The sequence below is a fragment of the Microcaecilia unicolor genome, chromosome 5 (assembly GCF_901765095.1).
Source record: "Microcaecilia unicolor chromosome 5, aMicUni1.1, whole genome shotgun sequence".
NCBI lineage: Eukaryota > Metazoa > Chordata > Amphibia > Gymnophiona > Siphonopidae > Microcaecilia > Microcaecilia unicolor.
Genome location: NC_044035.1, coordinates 234283606 through 234304951, shown reverse-complemented (window position 1 = coordinate 234304951; position 21346 = coordinate 234283606). Strand labels below are relative to the sequence as shown.

At 43.0% G+C, this 21346-nt stretch overlaps 1 protein-coding gene across 4 annotated transcripts in view; it reads left to right on the top strand.

Annotated features, from left to right (window-relative positions):
* Window positions 1-12006, top strand: part of LOC115470596 (serine/threonine-protein phosphatase 2A regulatory subunit B'' subunit beta-like) — a 221493-nt gene extending 209487 nt beyond the window's left edge. For all 4 annotated transcript variants that reach the window (XM_030203885.1, XM_030203886.1, XM_030203884.1 and 1 more), the window contains one exon: window positions 10717-12006. In XM_030203885.1, coding sequence (XP_030059745.1) covers window positions 10717-10861 — 145 coding nt within the window. In that variant the 3' untranslated portion in view covers window positions 10862-12006. The remainder of the gene's footprint in view (window positions 1-10716) is intronic.
* Window positions 12007-21346: the final 9340 nt, after the last annotated feature.

Genomic DNA, 21346 nt, shown 5'->3' with positions numbered 1-21346 from the left:
AGGTAGACGGTTTTACGGGGGAAGGAGGAATGGTTTCTATGCTTACAGTAAGCGTAGGTACAATCCACCTTCCCGCCAGCCTGCTCAGGCTCAACCCCAGCACGCTCGTTCATGTCAGTAGCGTGTGCCTTGACAGGCCCCTGCAGCGCCCCAGCAAAAGTAAGGGACGAGCTTTTGACTGGCTCCAGGCGAGCATAGCCGCAATACAAGTGTCTGTGCCAGACGATCTACCGGTCAGGGGGAGGTTAAAATTTTTTCACCAAAGGTGGCCTCTTGTAACCTCCGATCAGTTGGTTCTTCAAATAGTCCGGCGCGGATACTCCCTCAATTTGATTTCCAAACCTCCAAATTGCCCACCGGAAGCTCAGTCCTTCAGCTTCCAGCACAGACAGGTACTTGCAGAGGAACTCTCCACTCTTCTCAACGCCAATGCGGTCGAGCCCGTACCACCGGGGCAAGAAGGGCTGGGATTCTATTCCAGGTACTTCCTTGTGCAAAAGAAAACAGGGGGGATGCGTCCCATCCTAGCCCTAAGGGCCCTGAACAAATATCTGATTGGAGAAAAGTTCAGAATGCTTTCCCTGGGCACCCTTCTTCTCATGATTCAGAAAAATAACTGGCTATGCTCCCTGGACTTGAAGGATGCTTATGCTCACATCCCGATACTGCCAGCTCACAGGCAGTATCTTCAATTCCGTCTGGGAACACAGCACTTTCAGTATTGTGTGCTGCCCTTTGGGCTCGCCTCTGCGCCCCTGGTATTCACCAAATGCCTGGCGATCGTTGCAGCGTCGCTACGCAGGCTGGGAGTGCATGTGTTCCCTTATCTCGACGATTGGCTGGTGAAGAACACCTCGGAGGCAGGAGCTCTACAGTCCATGCAGATGACTCTCAAACTCCTGGAGCTACTAGGGTTTGTTATAAATTACCCAAAGTCTCATCTCCTTCCAGTTCAACAACTAGAATTCATAGGAGCTCTGCTGGACTCTCAGACAGCTCGGGCCTATCTTCCCGAGGCGAGGGCGGACAACCTTCTGTCCCTGGTTTCCTTGGCCAGAGCGTCTCAGCAGATCACAGCTCGGCAGATGTTGAGACTTCTGGGCCATATGGCCTCCACAGTTCATGTGACTCCCATGGCACGCCTTCACATGAGATCTGCTCAGTGGACCCTAGCTTCCCAGTGGTATCAAGCTGCAGGGGATCTAGAGGATGCAATCCTGTTGTCCACCGCTTTTCACAACTCCCTGATATGGTGGACAATTCGGTCCAATTTGACCTTGGGATGTCTCTTCCAAATTCCTCAGCCTCAAAAAGTACTGGCTACGGATGCATTTCTCCTAGGGTGGGGAGCTCATGTAGATGGGCTCCACACTCAGGGTGCTTGGTCCCTTCAGGAATCAGGTCTTCAGATCAATCTCCTGGAGTTGCGAGCGATCTGGAACGCTCTAAAGGCTTTCAGAGATCGGCTGTCCAATCAAATTATCCAAATTCAGACAGACAACCAGGTTGCCATGTACTATGTCAACAAGCAGGGGGGCACCGGATCTCGCCCCCTGTGTTGGGAAGCCGTCCAGATGTGGCTTTGGGCCCGCCGTCACGGCATGTTTCTCCAGGCCACATATCTATCTGGCAGGCATAAACAACAGTCTGGCTGACAGGCTGAGCAGGATAATGCAACCTCACGAGTGGTCTCTCAACAGGGCAGTTGTCCACAAGATCTTCCGAGCGTGGGGCACCCCCTCGGTGGATCTTTTTGCCACTCAGATCAATCATAAGGTCCCTCAGTTCTGTTCCAGACTTCAGGCCCACGACAGGCTAGCCTCAGATGCCTTTCTCCTACATTGGGGTTCAGGCCTTCTGTATGCGTATCCTTCCATACCTCTGGTGGGGAAGACTTTCCTGAAACTCCGGCAAGACCACGGAACCATGATTCTGATTGCGCCCTTTTGGCCGCATCAGATTCTGGACTTGTCCTCCGAAGAACCGTGGAGATTGGAGTGTTTTCCAACCCTCATCACTCAGAATGAGGGGGGGTGCTTCTGCATCCCAACCTCCAGTCTCTGGCTCTAGCAGCCTGGATGTTGAGGGTGTAGATTTCGCCTCCTTGGGTCTTTCTGAGGGTGTCTCCCGAGGCTTGCTTGCTTCCAGGAAAGATTCCACAAAGAGGTGTTATTCTTTTAAATGGAGGAGGTTTGCCATCTGGTGTGACAGCAAGGCCCTAGATCCTCGCTCTTGTCCTACACAGACCCTGCTTGAATACCTTCTGCACTTGTCAGAGTCTGGTCTTAAGACCAACTCCGTAAGAGTTTATCTTAGTGCTATTAGTGCTTGTCATTTTATCATTATCGTGTGGAGGGTAAGCCTATCTCTGGACAGCCTTTAGTTGTTCGATTCATGAGAGGTTTGCTTTTGTCAAAGCCCCCTGTCAAACCTCCTACGGTGTCATGGGATCTCAACATCGTTCTCACCCAGCTGATGAAAGCTCCTTTTGAGCCACTGGATTCCTGCCATCTGAAGTACTTGACCTGGAAGGTCATTTTCTTGGTGGCTGTTCCTTCAGCTCGTAGAGGCAGTGAGCTTCAAGCTTGGTAGCCCATGCTTTCTGTACTAAATTTCATCATAACAGAGTAGTCCTCCGCACTCGCCCTAAGTTCTTGCAGAAGGTGGTGTCGGAGTTCCATCTGAACCAGTCAATTGTCTTGCCAACATTCTTTCCCCGTCCTCATACCCAACCTGCTGAACGTCAGTTGCACACATTGGACTGCAAGAGAGCATTGGCCTTCTATGTGGAGCGGACAAGCCCCTTTAGACAGTCCGCCCAAATGTTTGTTTCTTTTGACCCCAACAGAAGGTGAGTGGCTGTCGGGAAACGCACCATATCCAATTGGCTAGCAGATTGCATTTCTTTCACTTAACGCCCAAGCTGGGCTGACTTGAGGGTCGTGTCATGGCTCATAGTGTTAGAGCCATGGTAGCGTCAGTGGCCCACTTGAAGTCAGCCACTGTTGAAGAGATTTGCAAGGCTGCGACATGGTCATCAGTGCAATACATCTCATTACTGCCTTCAGCAGGATAGCCGATGCAACGGTTTGGGCAGTCGGTACTGCAGAATCTGTTCGGGATTTAGAATCCAACTCCACCCCCCTAGGCCCATTTTTGTTCTGTTCCAGGCTGCAAGCTCAGATGTTTCTTCGTAGGTCAATCTCTGTTATGTCCTCGCCGTTGCGAGGTCCAATTGACCCTGTTTGTTGTTTTGAGTGAGCCTGGGGGCTAGGGATACTCATATGTGAGAACAAGCAGCCTGCTTGTCCTCGGAGAAAGCGAAGTTACTTACCTGTAGCAGGTATTCTCCGAGGACAGCAGGCTGATTGTTCTCACCAAACCCACCCACCTCCCCTTTGGAGTTGTTCTTTTCTTTTGCTTCATAAGTTGACTGAAGCGGGTCTGTCGCGCGATGGGCGGGAAGATGGCCACGCATGCGCCGTGCACCCGCGCGCTCGAAGGCTTTAGCAACTTTTGTTGCTAGGAAGATTTTCTGGACCTGGGGCTGCCGTGGGCGTCACCCATATGTGAGAACAATCAGCCTGCTGTCCTCGGAGAATACCTGCTACAGGTAAGTAACTTCGCTTTCTTGGTTCATGAAAAGGCTTCTCCATGTCAGACCATCAATGCAGAAGCCCCTTGTTCCATAAAACATCGGTATACTCCTTGATGTCTCCTTCTAAAGGTGCCATTGAGCCAATGGGATCTGCTTCACTCAAACATGTCACCTGAAAAGTGTTCCTTCTACTAGCAGTTACCTTAACTAGAAGAATGAGTGAACTTCAAGCCTTGGTGACCTATGAACCATATGCTCAATTTCATCAAAGAGTTTCACTGAGCTTATTTTTACTCAAGATGGTAACCTATTTCTTTTTTTTTTAAATTTAATATTTATTGAACTTTTCAAGATTAATAGTCACAATACAAATATTGTAACATACTATTTGCAATAAATCAAAAGAATTAAAAAAGATCACAAGAAAATAATAATAGTCCAATTTGTCCACATAGAATAAACAAAGAAGAAAAGAGGAAAGGGAAACGTGGCAAAAGAAATAGGAGGCAAGATAAAAAAATTTAAGTTAAAGGAAATATTAATATGAGAGAATCAGAATACCCCACCTACTCCAAAATCCAACCCTTGATTCTTCCTTAAATGAGAGAAAGTCCAAGAGCTGTTTTGGCTCAAAGAACAAATAATTCTTAGACTCAAAACTAACCAAATGTTGACAAAGAAATTGTAACATAAATGTTTTGCTAAGAGCTTTAGCTCTGGGCCTTAATGCCGGAAAACCCTGGCATCTCCTCTGTGTCTCTCTAGCTAAATCAGGAAATACACGAGTTTTAGAGCCTAAACATAGCTCATCCATAAATATAGTCACAAAACTTCCTATCTGGTTCAAGCACAAATGTCACCAGTAGAGTAGTTCTAGATACAATAATCTCAAGAGATGACCCCCAAAACTCCATCAAATTAAGTTGGTCAACATCTCCATGGTATTCACCCTTAGCATCTCCCTGAGCACTTGCTGTCAAATATTGTGCTCTCACCAAAGGTGGTGTTGCTTCTGCTGGTATATTAAGCAGTTCCCTAAAATACTTTTTCACCATCTCTGTAACTGTAATCAGAGGGAACTTAGGGATGTTCAAAAAAACTCTTTTTTTTTTCTTATTTGGTTTTCCAAATATTCCATTTTTGGGGGGAGAACAATTTGTTTAATAATTAAATTCATTAGCCAACTGCATTGTAAAGACTTTGGCTTCTAAAACAGATAATCTATTGGCATGCTGATCTAAACCCTATGCCTAAATACCAGAAGTCCCAGTTAATATAGTAATTTGAGATTAAAATGTTACAGTTATAGTTATCCAAACATATAAAGAGGAATCCAATAAAATTTATATGGAAATATGATGTTTGATTTTAACAAAATATTTCTAAAAAGCAAGGAAAAGACCTCAAAACGCCCGACCGCTTACTTTCAGTTTTCGGCGGCTTTAACTGGGGGCGTGGTGTTCATCACTGGTCATAAAAACCTTGCTTGAAAAGAATTATTTTAACTTTTAATTTATTTCCAAAAAGATTTTAGCAATTTTGCTCTTTTTTACAAAAAAGGTTTTTTAAATATATTGACAATATCAATGCTAACTTCAAAATTTATTTGGTTCATAAAAACCTTCACTGATTCTCATGAAGTGCTATAAAGCAGCTTTACAAAAATAAAGTAAAGTCGAGCACTTATCAGTGAAGGTTTTTATGAACCAAATAAATCATGTCAACAAAGAAATAGCGCTTCTTGCATTCTGTCCAGAGCCTCATAAGATTCCACATGAGAGAGCCCTTCATACTCTGGACTATAAAGAATTGGATTCTTCAGAAAATCTACACAGCTCGCCTGTCTCCTCAACCATATCTATTTGATCCATCTGCCCTTCAGTATTTAAAGGTAATGTAATATTCAGTTTTTTTAAAGACTCAGAATAAGAAAGATGTGTCTCTTGGAACAGCATTACATCTAGTGCAAACGGGCCTACATAATTCCAAACATATTTCATTAGGGCAGTGTCCTTCCTCTATATGGAAAAAAAAGGATATTCTTTAATAAAAGGGGTATTTCGTGTTCACAAAGCACTACGTAATAAAACAGATGCTTTATTATTTAAGAAGAGATTTCTAGGTTAATGTTACACTGTTGATACTGACTATTGGAGAATATTATAATATTTTCTTTACCATGTTTCTTCTCTGTGAACTCAGGGCTAGTTCAATTAGGGAGAAAAAGAATGAATAAACTATTTTAGTTTGTGTAAGAGAGAACTCATTAGCCTGAATTCATAATGAGCAAAGGCTTATTAGGTCATACAGAATGTGTTTTGTTTTTCTGTTTGGGTTTTTTTTTGTTTTTGTTTTTCTCCTACCATCACCCCTTATAACCCCAGAAGAGCTGAACTTAAATTTACGGAAGTTGGTTTGGAAATAGGTCTTTGGGCAAATATCACTCTGGAGTTTCAAGAGTTGGAATTAGTTTGGGAAGTAAGGCATGTAAGAATGGCAAAGCAAGGCCCATCATTGGGCCGGCCAGCATCCTGGGCAGTGTAAGGTGATCCCTCTGAAGGTAATTTTGTCAGAGGAGGCACCTCTGACACAGCTAGCTGTGGGTCCCAATCCTATACTGTGGCCACCTAAGAGCTCAGAAGTGCTCCTGCTGAAGCAGTGGCATGAAGCCGTAGCACTCTACCTCCTGGTGAACTGTGTTGGTTCTCTAGGGTTTGCTTATTCACTTACTCTCTCTGATGTTGCTTGGGCCATTTTGGCATTTTTTTTTCATAAATGCATGGGGATAGAGCTACCCATTGATCGTGAATGTTGTAGAAGTTAATAGGTTGAAATAAAAAGAAGTATTAAAATATATCTTGTACTACAGGTGAAAACTGATAATTTAAACTCAGATGATTTGTCATTTACCTTTATCTTTAATGGGCAGGATAAATGATTATTTTTCCTTGCTGGCTTTGTGTTTTGCTAGTTTTACCATTGCATCTTTTGTGGAAGGATCTTCAGCAGTTAAATAGGATTTGTAGGAATTTTTTATGGGGGGGGGGGGGGGGAAGAAATCGAAAATGCGTTTACAATATCTTTATGATTCCTGGCTGCAAGGAGGTTTAGGTTTACCTTGTCTTAAAAGATATAATCAGGTCTGTCTTCTGCAGCACCTTAGGGGATTGGGTGTTTGGTACTGAGCAGTATACCCCAACTTTGGGAACGGGAATTGTTCACACCTTGGAATTTGAATTTTCTTTGCATGCTCAGACAAAAAATTTGCCTCGCTCTTGTCGTGGGAATGTATTGCTGCAGCCATTAAGAGGCATTTGGCGGGCTCTTCTGAATTGTTGGAATCAGAATCCGACTATTAGTGATTTACTGCCTTGTAAGGATAATGCTGATTTTCCACCAGGGCTGGAGTCCGGACACTAAGAGATGGTTGGACAAGGGCATAGTTTTGATTGAGCATTTTCTCAATGAGGAAGGTGTTTTTTTTATTTTTTTCAAGATTTGCAGCAGAGGCTTTCCCTAACTCATCCAGATTATTTTGCTTATCAGCAGTTGCACCATTATACTAGCTTAGATCATGGGGCTGTGCATATGAGATTGGGCCAGAAAAATTGAGATTTTTTGCACGGTGACATTTTTGACCAGGTTTCTCTATCATGTTTATAGAGCTTTGATTTCTCTTCACCCTCCCCAGAGTATGGTCCTTTTACAGAGGTTTGGAGTAAGGACATTGGGTACGAATTGAAAGGGGTGGACTTTCTAGAATTGATTAAAGCTATTCCAAAGCACGTTGGAAATGCTGAACTTCAGGAGAGTCAATACCGCATACTCCACAGGGCATATATATCACAATATCAGGCAGCTAGAGCAGGTTGGGGGCCCACTGATGCCCTAAATGTCAGTGGGGGGACAATACCTTTTTTTCATGCTTTTTGGCAATGTAGTGGCATTCAAGCATTTTGGAGATCACTCAATCGATATTTAAGGATTCTTTTTGGTCAGCGTGTAGTCTTTTCCTGGAAGGTAGTTCTACTTAATAAATGGGAGGCCTTTGGGATCTCGGATAAAAATTTGCGTTTATTACTGAGTAAGGCGTATTCATTGGGGAAGAAGTGCATACTTAAACATTTGATTCAGGAGGAGCCTCCTTCCTTTTGGTATTGGAGAAATAGATTGCACTTTTTTATGTTATGGGAGGTGAGGGCTGTTTGGAACTCCCCAAAGGGAAGAAGGGCTTTCTTGTCTATCTGGAATTGTTATTTGCAAACTATCTCCCATAAAGCCAGAAGTGCAGTATTAAACAACTTTGAGAGTGTTTCCTAAGTTGGTACTGTTATATTAGGGGTTGTTTGGGGGTTCTCTGCCGAGGTAGGTTGGCTCGGGCATATTGGATAGCCTGTGGTTATAAGAGTCCAGATGCTGGGTCATCGTTGTGTACGTTTTAGATATGGGGTTCGGTAGGGTTGTGGGGAGAAGGGTGATCTTGTCTATAACAGTTAAATTTGACAGGAAGCTAGGGTAGTGGGGAGGAGGGTGCGGGAGTTTTCTCACAAAACAAAAAATGTTATCCAGCTCTTTGCTGTATGATGCTTTTGCTTATTATTATGTTAAGCATGGTTATTGTTATGTATTGTTTTATCTTGTTTAGTTGTTAAATTTTGTTTTGTTTTTTAGATCCTGAATAAAAGCCTTTAAACCTTAAACTCAGATGATTTTGTAATAACAATAGGAAAAAATCACATTTTTCTGTATTTTGAAATGAGTACTTCAAGCTTAACATAAAATAGGCACATTATAAGCTCTGCATACTTTGCCTACTTGTTTTTGATCCTTTAATAACTCACACTTATATATATATACAGTGGGGGAAATAAGTATTTGATCCCTTGCTGATTTTGTAAGTTTGCCCACTGACAAAGACATGAGCAGCCCATAATTGAAGGGTAGGTTATTGGTAACAGTGAGAGATAGCACATCACAAATTAAATCCGGAAAATCACATTGTGGAAAGTATATGAATTTATTTGCATTCTGCAGAGGGAAATAAGTATTTGATCCCCCACCAACCAGTAAGAGATCTGGCCCCTACAGACCAGGTAGATGCTCCAAATCAACTCGTTACCTGCATGACAGACAGCTGTCGGCAATGGTCACCTGTATGAAAGACACCTGTCCACAGACTCAGTGAATCAGTCAGACTCTAACCTCTACAAAATGGCCAAGAGCAAGGAGCTGTCTAAGGATGTCAGGGACAAGATCATACACCTGCACAAGGCTGGAATGGGCTACAAAACCATCAGTAAGACGCTGGGCGAGAAGGAGACAACTGTTGGTGCCATAGTAAGAAAATGGAAGAAGTACAAAATGACTGTCAATCGACAAAGATCTGGGGCTCCACGCAAAATCTCACCTCGTGGGGTATCCTTGATCATGAGGAAGGTTAGAAATCAGCCTACAACTACAAGGGGGGAACTTGTCAATGATCTCAAGGCAGCTGGGACCACTGTCACCACGAAAACCATTGGTAACACATTACGACATAACGGATTGCAATCCTGCAGTGCCCGCAAGGTCCCCCTGCTCCGGAAGGCACATGTGACGGCCCGTCTGAAGTTTGCCAGTGAACACCTGGATGATGCCGAGAGTGATTGGGAGAAGGTGCTGTGGTCAGATGAGACAAAAATTGAGCTCTTTGGCATGAACTCAACTCGCCGTGTTTGGAGGAAGAGAAATGCTGCCTATGACCCAAAGAACACCGTCCCCACTGTCAAGCATGGAGACGGAAATGTTATGTTTTGGGGGTGTTTCTCTGCTAAGGGCACAGGACTACTTCACCGCATCAATGGGAGAATGGATGGGGCCATGTACCGTACAATTCTGAGTGACAACCTCCTTCCCTCCGCCAGGGCCTTAAAAATGGGTCGTGGCTGGGTCTTCCAGCACGACAATGACCCAAAACATACAGCCAAGGCAACAAAGGAGTGGCTCAGGAAGAAGAAGCACATTAGGGTCATGGAGTGGCCTAGCCAGTCACCAGACCTTAATCCCATTGAAAACTTATGGAGGGAGCTGAAGCTGCGAGTTGCCAAGCGACAGCCCAGAACTCTTAATGATTTAGAGATGATCTGCAAAGAGGAGTGGACCAAAATTCCTCCTGACATGTGTGCAAACCTCATCATCAACTACAGAAGACGTATGACCGCTGTGCTTGCCAACAAGGGTTTTGCCACCAAGTATTAGGTCTTGTTTGCCAGAGGGATCAAATACTTATTTCCCTCTGCAGAATGCAAATAAATTCATATACTTTCCACAATGTGATTTTCCGGATTTAATTTGTGATGTGCTATCTCTCACTGTTACCAATAACCTACCCTTCAATTATGGGCTGCTCATGTCTTTGTCAGTGGGCAAACTTACAAAATCAGCAAGGGATCAAATACTTATTTCCCCCACTGTATATGGATGGAGTCCCAGCTGAGAGAGGGGCTAGCACTGTGACAGCAGAGAGTAAACTGTGTTCACCAATAATGAGTTAAAAATATGCAACAGTCTATATATGCAAAATATTAGGGAAAGGGAAATGGGACTTGATATACCGCCTTTCTGAGGTTTTTGCAACTACATTCAAAGTGGTTTACATATATTCAGGTACTTATTTTGTACCAGGGGCAATGGAGGGTTAAGTGACTGCCCAGAGTCACAAGGAGCTGCAGTGGGAATCGAACTCAGTTCCCCAGGATCAGAGTCCACTGCACTAACCACTAGGCTACTCCTCCACTGGTAAATAATCATTGTAGATACCTTTTACGAACAAGAATAGTCTCTTTTTTTTTATCACCGCCCACCATGAGTTATCTTACAAAAATGTATGCAAATCCAATGAGAATGGCAACAACATGGGTGTGAACAAGCTGCTTTCATACATAATGAAAGAACCTTAAAAGAGATTTAATTTCCAGTTACATAAAACACCATGTAAAGATGAATATTCTGTAACTAACTTTATAACATGCACATTTCCTCCCAGAAGCAGAGCTTGAATCTTAAATTGATGTAACTTTAATCTATTTAATTTGTGGGGTGATGCATTAGCTCAATTTGTGTTTGCATCTTCTTTCCAGTTGTGATGCTGAACTAAATGCTTTAGACAATCAGATGGCGAATGAGGTACAGTTTGCAACAGATAAGAGACCATTCTTTGAAGTGCCTTCTCATCAGTTAAATATGGTCCTGGATGATTATGAATATGAAGAGGACTTTGAATGATCTCCCTCCTCTTCATAAAAAGAGATGGTCCACAGCTGGTCTGCTGTACCAATGACACATCGTTTCAAGAGACGAGAACTGGTTCTGTACAACAAAAACTAGTAACCTTCAGACTACCTTGAAAAACTAAATGAATTGCCTTTTTCTTTACAATTTGAATTAAAATATATTTAGTTTGCGGTTTGTGAAATTAATCATTGAGAGACTTTTTTAGATTTGTCATTTAAATACCTTAGCAGAGGCGTTAACAGTTGAAATTGTATAAAAAAAAACCTGTAATATTTTGAAGAGACAAAATGCTCTGTTCTTTCATATGCAAGAATCAGAATACATGGCTTAAGTTTTAGGGTTTGGAATGGAAGTCAGTTTCTGGACTATGATTAAAAGATGCCTGCACTGATCCTGTTGCTCTGTATCATGCCACCTGTGTCCATCTTGCTTATTACGACAGATCATATCGATCCAGTGGGACTATGATTAGGTATTCATTGTCTTGCTTTGCATCATGATACATATATTCCATCCTTTGTTCTGTAATGTGACAAGAATCCGATGAAGGGAATGCAGTTTGAATAGAGTGACTGAGTACTGTATTACAGCTAACCACCTAAACACCTTATCTTGCCCAATATGTCTTCTATATTTAAATATGCTCACTTGCATAAATTTCTATTTTATCCATATACTCGAGTCGATTTAGTGACTTAACCCTATTCAAATTCTACGTGGTGATTACACCTGTATGGAAGTCTAATAAGAATGAATTAGTATTTTCAAAATATTACACTTGATCTGTGGTGTGCATTTATTCATTATAAGCATTTAGTTTGGTTATCATTGTCTTCTTACCTTCTATTGAGTTATTCCATGAATTTTAAGTTAATAACCCTCAAAACTTCATGTTTTACTCCTTTTTTACCTTAAAGGACAAGTTTTTTGTTACTTTGAATAAACAGTTTTCAGATAATATTTGGTGCCTTGAAATGTACAAATGTATATGAGTATGAAGCTTTCAGTAATATTTTATTATAGACCATTGTTCATTCAGAAATGAAGGAAGATGTAAATATTTTAATGTAGATTTGTTTAAATGTTTACAACATGATCATGTTTGTATTTTGAAATTAAAATCAATTTGCATACAGTCTGTTTTGTAACGTATTTTTACATGTTTGGGAATTTTGTTTCCTTTAACAAATCTTGTTTTTATCGAAAAGACATATTCTCCTATCAAAGCAACTCACATACAGAATTCTGACTTTTGCATGAAACTTGTGTGTAATATACAAAGTTAAACCATCGGTGCCATTTTTAAGTATTAAAATATTATAAACAATGGGAGAGAAACCATGTACCCTCATTACAGAGGGATAAAATAAGCGTGTATGTTGGCAAAAAGAAAACAAATATCAAATTTAGATTATGGGTCTGTTTACTAAGGTGCGCTAATGATAAGCCACCCATTATATTCTTTTGGGTATCTTGTCATTTAGTGCACCTTAGTTAAAGGACCCCTATATGTTATAAAGACCAGGAAAAATAACTGAGGTGATTTTTATTCTTGATATAGCTGACAATGGGGCTCTTTTACTAAATAGTGCTGAAAGTAGCCTGCACTGTCCCCAGCTTATGTCTTTCCCACGCAGTAAGGCCACTTTAGCGCTGCTGGGAAATGGCCGATTTCTTTTCTATTTCGGCAATAATAGCCACATGCTAATTTCCCATTAGCATGTGAGCACTTAACTGGCACCTATGTTGTAGGCAGTAAGGGCTCTCACACGGTAACCACTCACTAATTGGTTAGTGTGCGGCACTGTAGCTGCACTAACCAATTAGTGTGGAATACACACCTATTCTCCGCCCCCACCCCCCCCAGCACTACAAAATAAAAACTTTTTAGCATACAGGTTGCACGTTCACATGCAAAAACTACTGTGGGACACCTGAGTGCGCCTCACAGTAGTCCAATATTAGCACAGCATTTTATTTTATTTTTTTTGTTAAGGAAAATAAACTATCCCTTTCCCAATACAAAAGGATTTATAACTGACCAGAACTGGAGTTTGCCATAATTTTATTTTAATCTTTAACATTTCGAACACTTCATTTTCCATAGCTCTATACTAGGAGGATTATTATCGGGTTGCATTTCTCCAGTGAGGAGGAGAATGAGCCACACGAATGATATCATATAGCATTAATGTGCAGAGTGACCTACCCTTAGAAGGTTCTGTTTAAAGGAGAGGGAAAGGGGATTGTAGGGGTATATTCAGGAGAACAACTCCTAATATATATCCAAAGGTACTTAGCTGACAGAACACTACTAAATAGCAATTATTCTGGACTCGTGTCTAGGGGAAGCGTACCTCTTTGGCCCTATGGCTAGCTAGCTGTGCTGGAAAAAAAGGAACAATGCCACAGATGGAATATATTATGATTTGTTAGGAATAGAAAAATTACATCTGGTAGCGCTATAGAAATGATTTGTAGTAGTAGTATATATATATACCTGTACATAATAAATATATATATATATATATATATATATATATAGCAAATTGCAAGGCAGATTACAAAACTAGATTAGTTATATGATTATCCAAACGGACTAACTAATGAGTGATTACACAACCAATCACAATACTGATATCCTAATGATTATTATGAGAACTTACACCACAAATCTTATGCAAAATTCACAGCAGCTAAATTCACAGACCATAAGTCCTGACACCCAATCTGTCAGAGACAAAAGCCAAGAACTAACTATCCCCAAACTAATAGGTAGTAAACCCTGTTATCTCACCCTGCAGTCCATTGTAGACTTCCAATGGTAAAGAAGCGGATTCCTTCTCTGATACTCAAGCTAAAGGCCTCAGCGAGTCTCTCAGTCTAGGAATAAAGTCCAAGGTCGGTATTCTGGATACAGATGGCAGTCTTTCAGGAAGTCTGTGTATGGTACCTGATCTAACCTTGTGAATTTGTTACAAGGTCTGCAGTTCCCTGGTATAGGAAATCAGTCTCTTGTTCTCTCTCTTCAGAGCCTTCTATCCTCCTGCAAGTCTTCTGGTCTTCTTTCTTCTGTTCTCTTTCTTCCGTCCAACATTGGCATCCAAGGGTCAGGTGATACCTGTGGACCAATCACAGATGGTGTAATAATGTCCAGCCAGCTTCATGGTCACGAAGAGAGGCCTTTGTTATAGCAAAGGACCTGTTATCAATGGCATGCAAACCTCCCTGTCGGATCCCATACTCCCGTGTTTCTCTCCTCCATTCTTCCCAGGAGATAACTGGGCAAGTTTGCAACAAATAATATGCCCTTGGATGAAGTCATCATGGTATGCTCAGCAGTAATTTTCCTTTGGTAGAAAAGCTGGTTTCTGATGAATACAGATGTATGCAGGCTATAGACAGAAGTATCCATATTGTTATGGTTCGGGCTTGTATAGGCCAACCCCAGCAAAGGTGAGATCACAGGTAATACCCCTACAGAATGGGATTTGATATTTTTTTTATTTTATTTATTTAGATTTTGCTCACGAATCAGAAAATTTTTCTTTACTCAATGTATAATTAAACTGGAATTCGTTGTCAGAGAATATGGTAAAGGCGGTTAGCTTAGCAGGATTTATGTTTAAATCATCTTTATTCAAACCAAATACACAGTAACCAAACTGTTTGTTACAGAAATGTAGCTTTTGCCTTTTCTCCCCTTCCCCCCCACACCCTCCCCTCCCCTCTCCCTCCCTCACATTAATATCACATTATTCATACATTCAGCAAATAACTTCGTGCAGATGGAGTCAATGTATTCCAAAAGGGTGCCCACAGTTGCTGAAATTTTTCCCCTGCCCCTGATTCAAAGTCAACAATCTCTACCCTCTCTACCCGCATCATCAACAACATTTTCATGCGCCACTGTTGTAGGGAGGGCGCTTTATTGGTCAACCACTCCGTTAAAATAATCTGTTTACCAACTATCACAGTTCTTGCCACAAAAGCTGTAAAGCCCTTCGTCAGCGGCTGCCGCAGCTGGGGCTGCCCAAACAGCAGGGCCGGGTCATAATTCCAACGCTGGTGCCAGATGTCATTAACATAGTTTATGGTAGTCCTCCAAAATCCTTGTATGTCTTTGCATGACCAAAACATGTGTCCCAAATTGGCCCCTTCTGCTCCACACTTCGGGCATTCCCCCCAGGGCGACAGACCCATGTAGAATGCTCTTCTAGGTGGAATATGCAGCCGACAAGCAAACTTATACTGTAATTCCCAATGTGCAGCTTGGTATGTCACCCTTCTGATTGACAGTATATGGGACCGCACCAGTGCTGGCGTGACATCTGTCTCCAGATCTGCTGTCCACTGTTGGGATAAAGTTTTATAATCCGGCTCTGGCATAGTGTCCTTTATGTGCCTGTGGTGATGAGAAAGTGGCACTTTATGTTGGGCCCCTAGGGAAAAAGCCAATGCAAGTTCTTCCTGAGCATCCTCTGCCAGGTGTTCCCAGGGCAAAGACTTCACATAATGTTTTAGCTGTTCATAATGGAATCGCTCCCCCTCCAGTAGACCATATTCTGTTTTCAGGGCCTCAAACGATCTCATGTGCCCTTCCCGTGTCAGCACCTGTAGCAAGTACTCCAATCCCCGTTTTTTCCACTTCCTGAATGTCCCATACATACTGCCTGGTTTAAAGGCCAGGTTGTCACAAATTGGCAAATACGGTGAAATCTTTGTTGAAAAATGGTGCATCCTGCAGACCCATTTCCATGTTGCTGCCGCTGTTCTCATGATCAAAGCTCGCTGTAAAACCTGTGGTATGGGTGACCCAGTCGAGTGCAAATAATTGCTAAAATGAGTCCCCAAAGTTAAACTCAGTTCCACAGTAGTATCTGAAAAGTCACTCAGTCCTCGGAACCAATCGTTTATATGCCTCATTCCACAGGCCACATTGAAGTACCGCACACTCAGTAGTCCTAGTCCTCCATACTCCACCGGCACGCACAGCACCTTCATCGGCAAGCGAGCTTTTTTGCCCCGCCATAAATAGTGCTGGATCATTCTGTCCAATTTTTTCTCATCTTTCTTATTCATGTATAACGGCATTGTTTGTAGTACATATAGCCACCTCGGGGCTATTATCATGTTGTATAGGGCTATTCTGCCCAACAAAGAGAGTGGCAGTGCTGTCCATGTTTGTAGGCTATTTTTAGTGTCAATTAGCAGTCTTTGTATGTTAAGATCATAAAGTTCCTTCCTCTCTGTTGAAACCAAAACTCCCAAATATTTGAATTTACCTTGAGCTATCTGAAAAGGTATCTGCCCTCCCCCTGCTCCCCCCTCTTCCTTCCTCCCCGTCTGCAGCACCACTGATTTTGATAAATTTAACTTAAATCCTGATATGGAACCAAACTGCCTAATACATTCTAATAGTACCTCTGTAGATCTTCGTGGGTTGGTCAACGTTAGCAACAGGTCATCCGCATATGCCAGCACTTTAATTAACCGCTCCCCCACCTGGACCCCTTCTACTGCTTGTTCCGCTTTCAGCGTGCGCAGCAGCGGCTCCAATGCCAGCACAAACAGCAGGGGAGAGAGGGGCCAGCCCTGCCTTGTGCCCCGTTCTATTTCAAATTCCCTACCTTTCATGCCATTAACTAACACTCGCGCTGTGGGGTGACAATACAGAACCTTAATTATGCCCAAAAATTGTCTAGTGATGCCCATGTATTCAAGCACCCGAAACAAGTAATCCCACTGCACCCGATCAAACGCTTTTTCCGCGTCTAGGCTTAACACCCAAGCCGGTTCTGCTTTCTCTATGCATACTGCCATCGCCATTAGTAACCTGCGAACATTTTGCGCAGATTGTCGGCCTCTCACAAACCCCACTTGCTCAATATCTATCAAGCGAGGTAGGCAGCCCGCTAGTCTTTCAGCCATCATTTTGGCTAAGATTTTAATATCTACATTAAGTAAAGATATCGGCCTGTATGCATCTGCACAATCTAGGGACTTACCCGGCTTGGGAATTAATGTTATCAAGGCCTGATTTGCGTATGCAGGGAACTGGCCCGTCTCTATTACACCCTCGTAGTACTCCAATAAGGAGGCCAACGCTTCCGGGGCCAGCATTTTATAATACTCCCCTGTGTACCCATCCGGGCCCGGAGCCGACCTAGACTTCAACCCCTTAATCGTTCTTTTCAGCTCCTCTAGGGTCAAAGGCGCGCTCAATCCCTCTTGCTCTTCCTCGGTCAGTTTATCTAGGCCAGCCTTCTTCAAATATTGTTCTATTATTTGCACTTCGCTCGTTGGCTCGGCTGTATATAATTTGGCATAATGTTCATCAAATATTTGTGCAATTCCCTCCCTCGAGTTTACTAAGGCCCCCACCTGATTCCTAACCGCTACAATGGCCCTAGACCCCCCCCAGTTCTTAATCACTTTTACCAACAAGGGCCCTGCTTTATTCCCATATCTACTTAACTTATATTTATAATATATAGCGGAACGTGTCTCTCGCTCATGCAGAAGGGTGTTCAACGCTACCTGGACCGCCTTCAGTCTTTCTAAAGACTCATGAGTGGGCTTACGCATATGTGTACGTCTAGCCCTCTGAAATTGCTTCTCTAGGTGTAAGATACTAGCTTGTTGTCGCTTGCGCCGGGCACTGCAATATGCAATAATATCTCCCCGTATTACTGCCTTGGAAGCATTCCAAAACAGCACTGGTTGCGTTTCTGCGTGAACCCCATTATTAGTAACATATGTGTCCCATTTCTCTTGTAAATATGCCTGAAATCGCACATCTCCTTGCAGGTATCCCGGAAACCGCCATCCCTTACCCCCTTCCCTATCTGCCGGGACAGCCATATCCAGCCACACCAGCGCATGGTCCGAGACTTCCTCCGGACCCACCTCTGTGGCCCACACCCAGGGGAACATGGTGGACTCCAATAGTATGTAATCTAAACAGGCTAATGTACCATGCGCCCGTGATCTGTGAGTGTATTCTCTGTCCCCCGGGTGTAAAGTTCTCCAGGCATCTACCAACCCCAATAGCTTCCGGAAAGCACTAAAATCTTTGCGCCTCTGACCCTGATAATGTGTAGAGGTGGGGCTGGAGGTATCTATCTCAGGGTCCGAGGCCATATTAAAGTCCCCAACCACCATCAATTTTGCCATTTTATATTGCAAACAGGCGCTTCCCAAAGCCGCATAGAAGCCGGGCATATATTCATTCGGGCCATATATATTCACCAACAAGAATTCCACTCCCTGCATCCAGATCTTCAAAATAAGGTACCTCCCCCTACCCCCCTGGGCTAACACCTCTACTTTACATGAAAGCCCTTTTCTAATCAAGACCGCCAGGCCCCCCCTCCTCCCCTGCGCATCCACTGCATAACACTCTCCCACCCAGGTCTTTTTCAATTTAGCATGTTCCTGGCCATTCAGCCGCGTTTCCTGCAGACAAGCTATATCTGCTTTATGCCTTCGCAGCGCTTGCAAAATCTTATAACGTTTCGCGGGGGTACTTATCCCCCCCACATTCCATGTTATTATCCGTGCTGGCATGAGGATCTCAAAAATGCCTCCGCGACCAACCCTTGGGCTCCTACTTGTGTACCCACATCAGCTAGTTTCATACTTCTCCATCTTCTTTGCACATTTAAACTGGTGATATTTATTAACTCTCCCTTCCAACCGCCCTTCCCCCCCCCGAACCCACCCGCCCATGCTCCCTTTTATCTATCCCCCTTTCCATACTCTAGGCCTCACCTAGCTATGGAACTGAATCACGCTATTCGGCTAATGACCCCCCACCTTTCATGTTCAATATGTGTGGATTGCTTTTTCTCTCTACTCACAAATAGTCTCGACTCTGCGCCCCTTCTGCTTTAGGGCCTGTTGTCTTGTACTTGCCCTGCTCCCATGATGTCCTTGTCTTGGAGAAATTTCCGCGCAGCCTCCACTGTTGGAAGTGTATGCCACTGGTCTTGCAACTGCACCTTCAGTTGTGCTGGATATTGTAAAGCAAACCGGATTTTTTTGTTAATTAGTGCAGTGCACAGTGGGTGGAAGTGCTTACGCTTGGCTTGCACCTCTGCAGAGAAATCTTGGAATATTAAAACATTTCTTCCATTATATTTAAAAGTCTCTCTCTTCATACGAAAGCCCTGTAAAATTTCCTGTTTATGCCTGTAGTTTAACAGCTTTGCTACCACCACTCGGGGCCTTCCTTGCGTTTCCATCTTTCTCCCCACACGATGGGCCCGTTCCACCACCACTGGCCCCATAGAATCTGTTAAAGCCAATTCCTTCGCTAACCACGTCTCCAGCCATACCTCCAAGTTACGTTCCGGGAGCGATTCCGGGAGTCCCACCAATCGGATATTGTTTCTGCGTGAGCGATTTTCTAAATCTTCCAACTTGGAGGCATGCGTGTCCATCTGTTGCTGTAGACCGGTTATATCTGGCCCATATGCACGTGTCTCATCCTCCACCGCTGCTATGCGCACCTCGGCGTCACTCACGCGGGTTTGCAGGCCCGCCAACGCGGTTTGGATCCCTTCCAGTTTCCTGTCTAGTGCTGCCCACTTCGGTTCCCACGCTCTGGTCATTGCGGAGGTAAGCTGTTCTAGTTGTGCTTCTGAGAACGCCACCGGCGTTCCATGTGCGCCGTCCGCCATTTTGTTTCCGCCGACCTCGACTTTAACTTTAGTTTTCTCTTTTTTATTAGTCTTCGGTGCCGTGATCGCGGGCGCACTGCGAAGATATCTATCCATGTGATATTCCCACGCTTCGCTGCAAAAAGCCACTTCGAGTGCAATCCGTAATTTATGTGATTTGCGGGTGGGGGTTCGGGAGCCCAAGCAACCGGCTGCCGCTTAGCTCATAGCACCACGTGATCCCGCTTAGCAGGATTTAAAAAAGGTTTGGATGTTTTCCTAAAGGAAAAGTCCATAGACCATTACTAAAATGGACTTCAGGAAAATCCACTGCTTATTTCTGGGATAAGCAGCATAAAATGTACTTTTTTGGGATCTTGCCAGGTATTTGTGACCTGGATTGGCCACTGTTGGAAACAGGATGCTGGGCTTGATAGACCTTTGGTCTATCCCAGTATGGCAATACTTATGTACTTATGTAAGTCAAAGCAAGATTATAACAAACATTAAATTAATTCTACAACTTTTACTCACAGTTACAATTGCCTAAATGCTAAATATTTGTATTTATTTTATGGTAAGACAGAGATCCAAGGTGAGATACCAATGTAAAACTTTCTTCACTCACAGCACAAGCAAGGCAGATTTAAATTGGGGAAAGATTATAGACAATACTATAATAATTAAAACTGCATCACATTGGTACTTCCACTTAGTAAGTAAATGCAAAAATACAATTTTAAGTTGCATAATCCCAGTTATTGATGTTTAAATGACAAGAGAGAGACAGAAGATACTTTTTTTTTTCAAATAATTTCCTGTTAGAGTAATCTCTGCAATTTTACTACTCTCCATAGTTCCTATAAACCTCAAAAACTAGAAAACGGGCCCTGCTTGTCAAAAAGAAATTAGAAATAGTGACGGCAGCTACATTTCCCAGAGATCTAGGAAACTAACATTACTCAAAGCAGGAGAAATCTCAGCCTTCTAACACATTCCTTTAACAGGCAGATTCAATAGAAATATACACTCTTTGTAACTCGAGTTACCATATACACAAATACAGTATTCTAAATTATGAAGTTCTGGGATGCAGTCCTGTATAACTATAGTAGAAACAGGGATAGCATCTAATCTAACCTCAAACTTATACACCGCACTAATTCCAGCTTGAGGTTTGAGGCGGTTTGCATCCTCGCACAAAATTTACCAAACAAAAAAGTTTTTAGCTTCTACAAAGTTGCATACAGTTTACTTCCAGTTGGATATACAGGGGAAGTTCTTTCCAAATAGCAACTGCCTGTGTAGGAAACATTGCATCAAACTGGCATTTTATACCTATGCCATTAAAAATGGAATTTCAATAGAAAATGATCTCATACCCAGGAAGAAGTAAAAAAATGAATGCGAAAAGAATCGAATAAGCAGTTCGATGTACTATTGTATAAAACTTGAAAAATCACACAAACAACTTTAAAAGCGATATGCACTTTTCAGGGAAGCCAATAAATCCTCATTATATACTGAGAAATACTCTCTCATTTTTTCGAATGAAAAACCAATCACGCTGCTAACACTCAATCCAACATAAAGGGCCCTGTTCACTAAGCCGGGCTTTTTAGTGCATGCTAAAAATGAGGACACACTAACAATAGAGACACCCATTATATTCCTATGGGTTTCTCTAGTGTTAGCACCAGGGGCATAGCCAGACTTCGGTGGGAGGGGGGTCCAGAGCCCGAGGTGAGGGGGCACATTTTAGCCCCCCCCCAAGCGCTGCCAACCCCCCGCCCGCAATTGGCGACACTCCCCG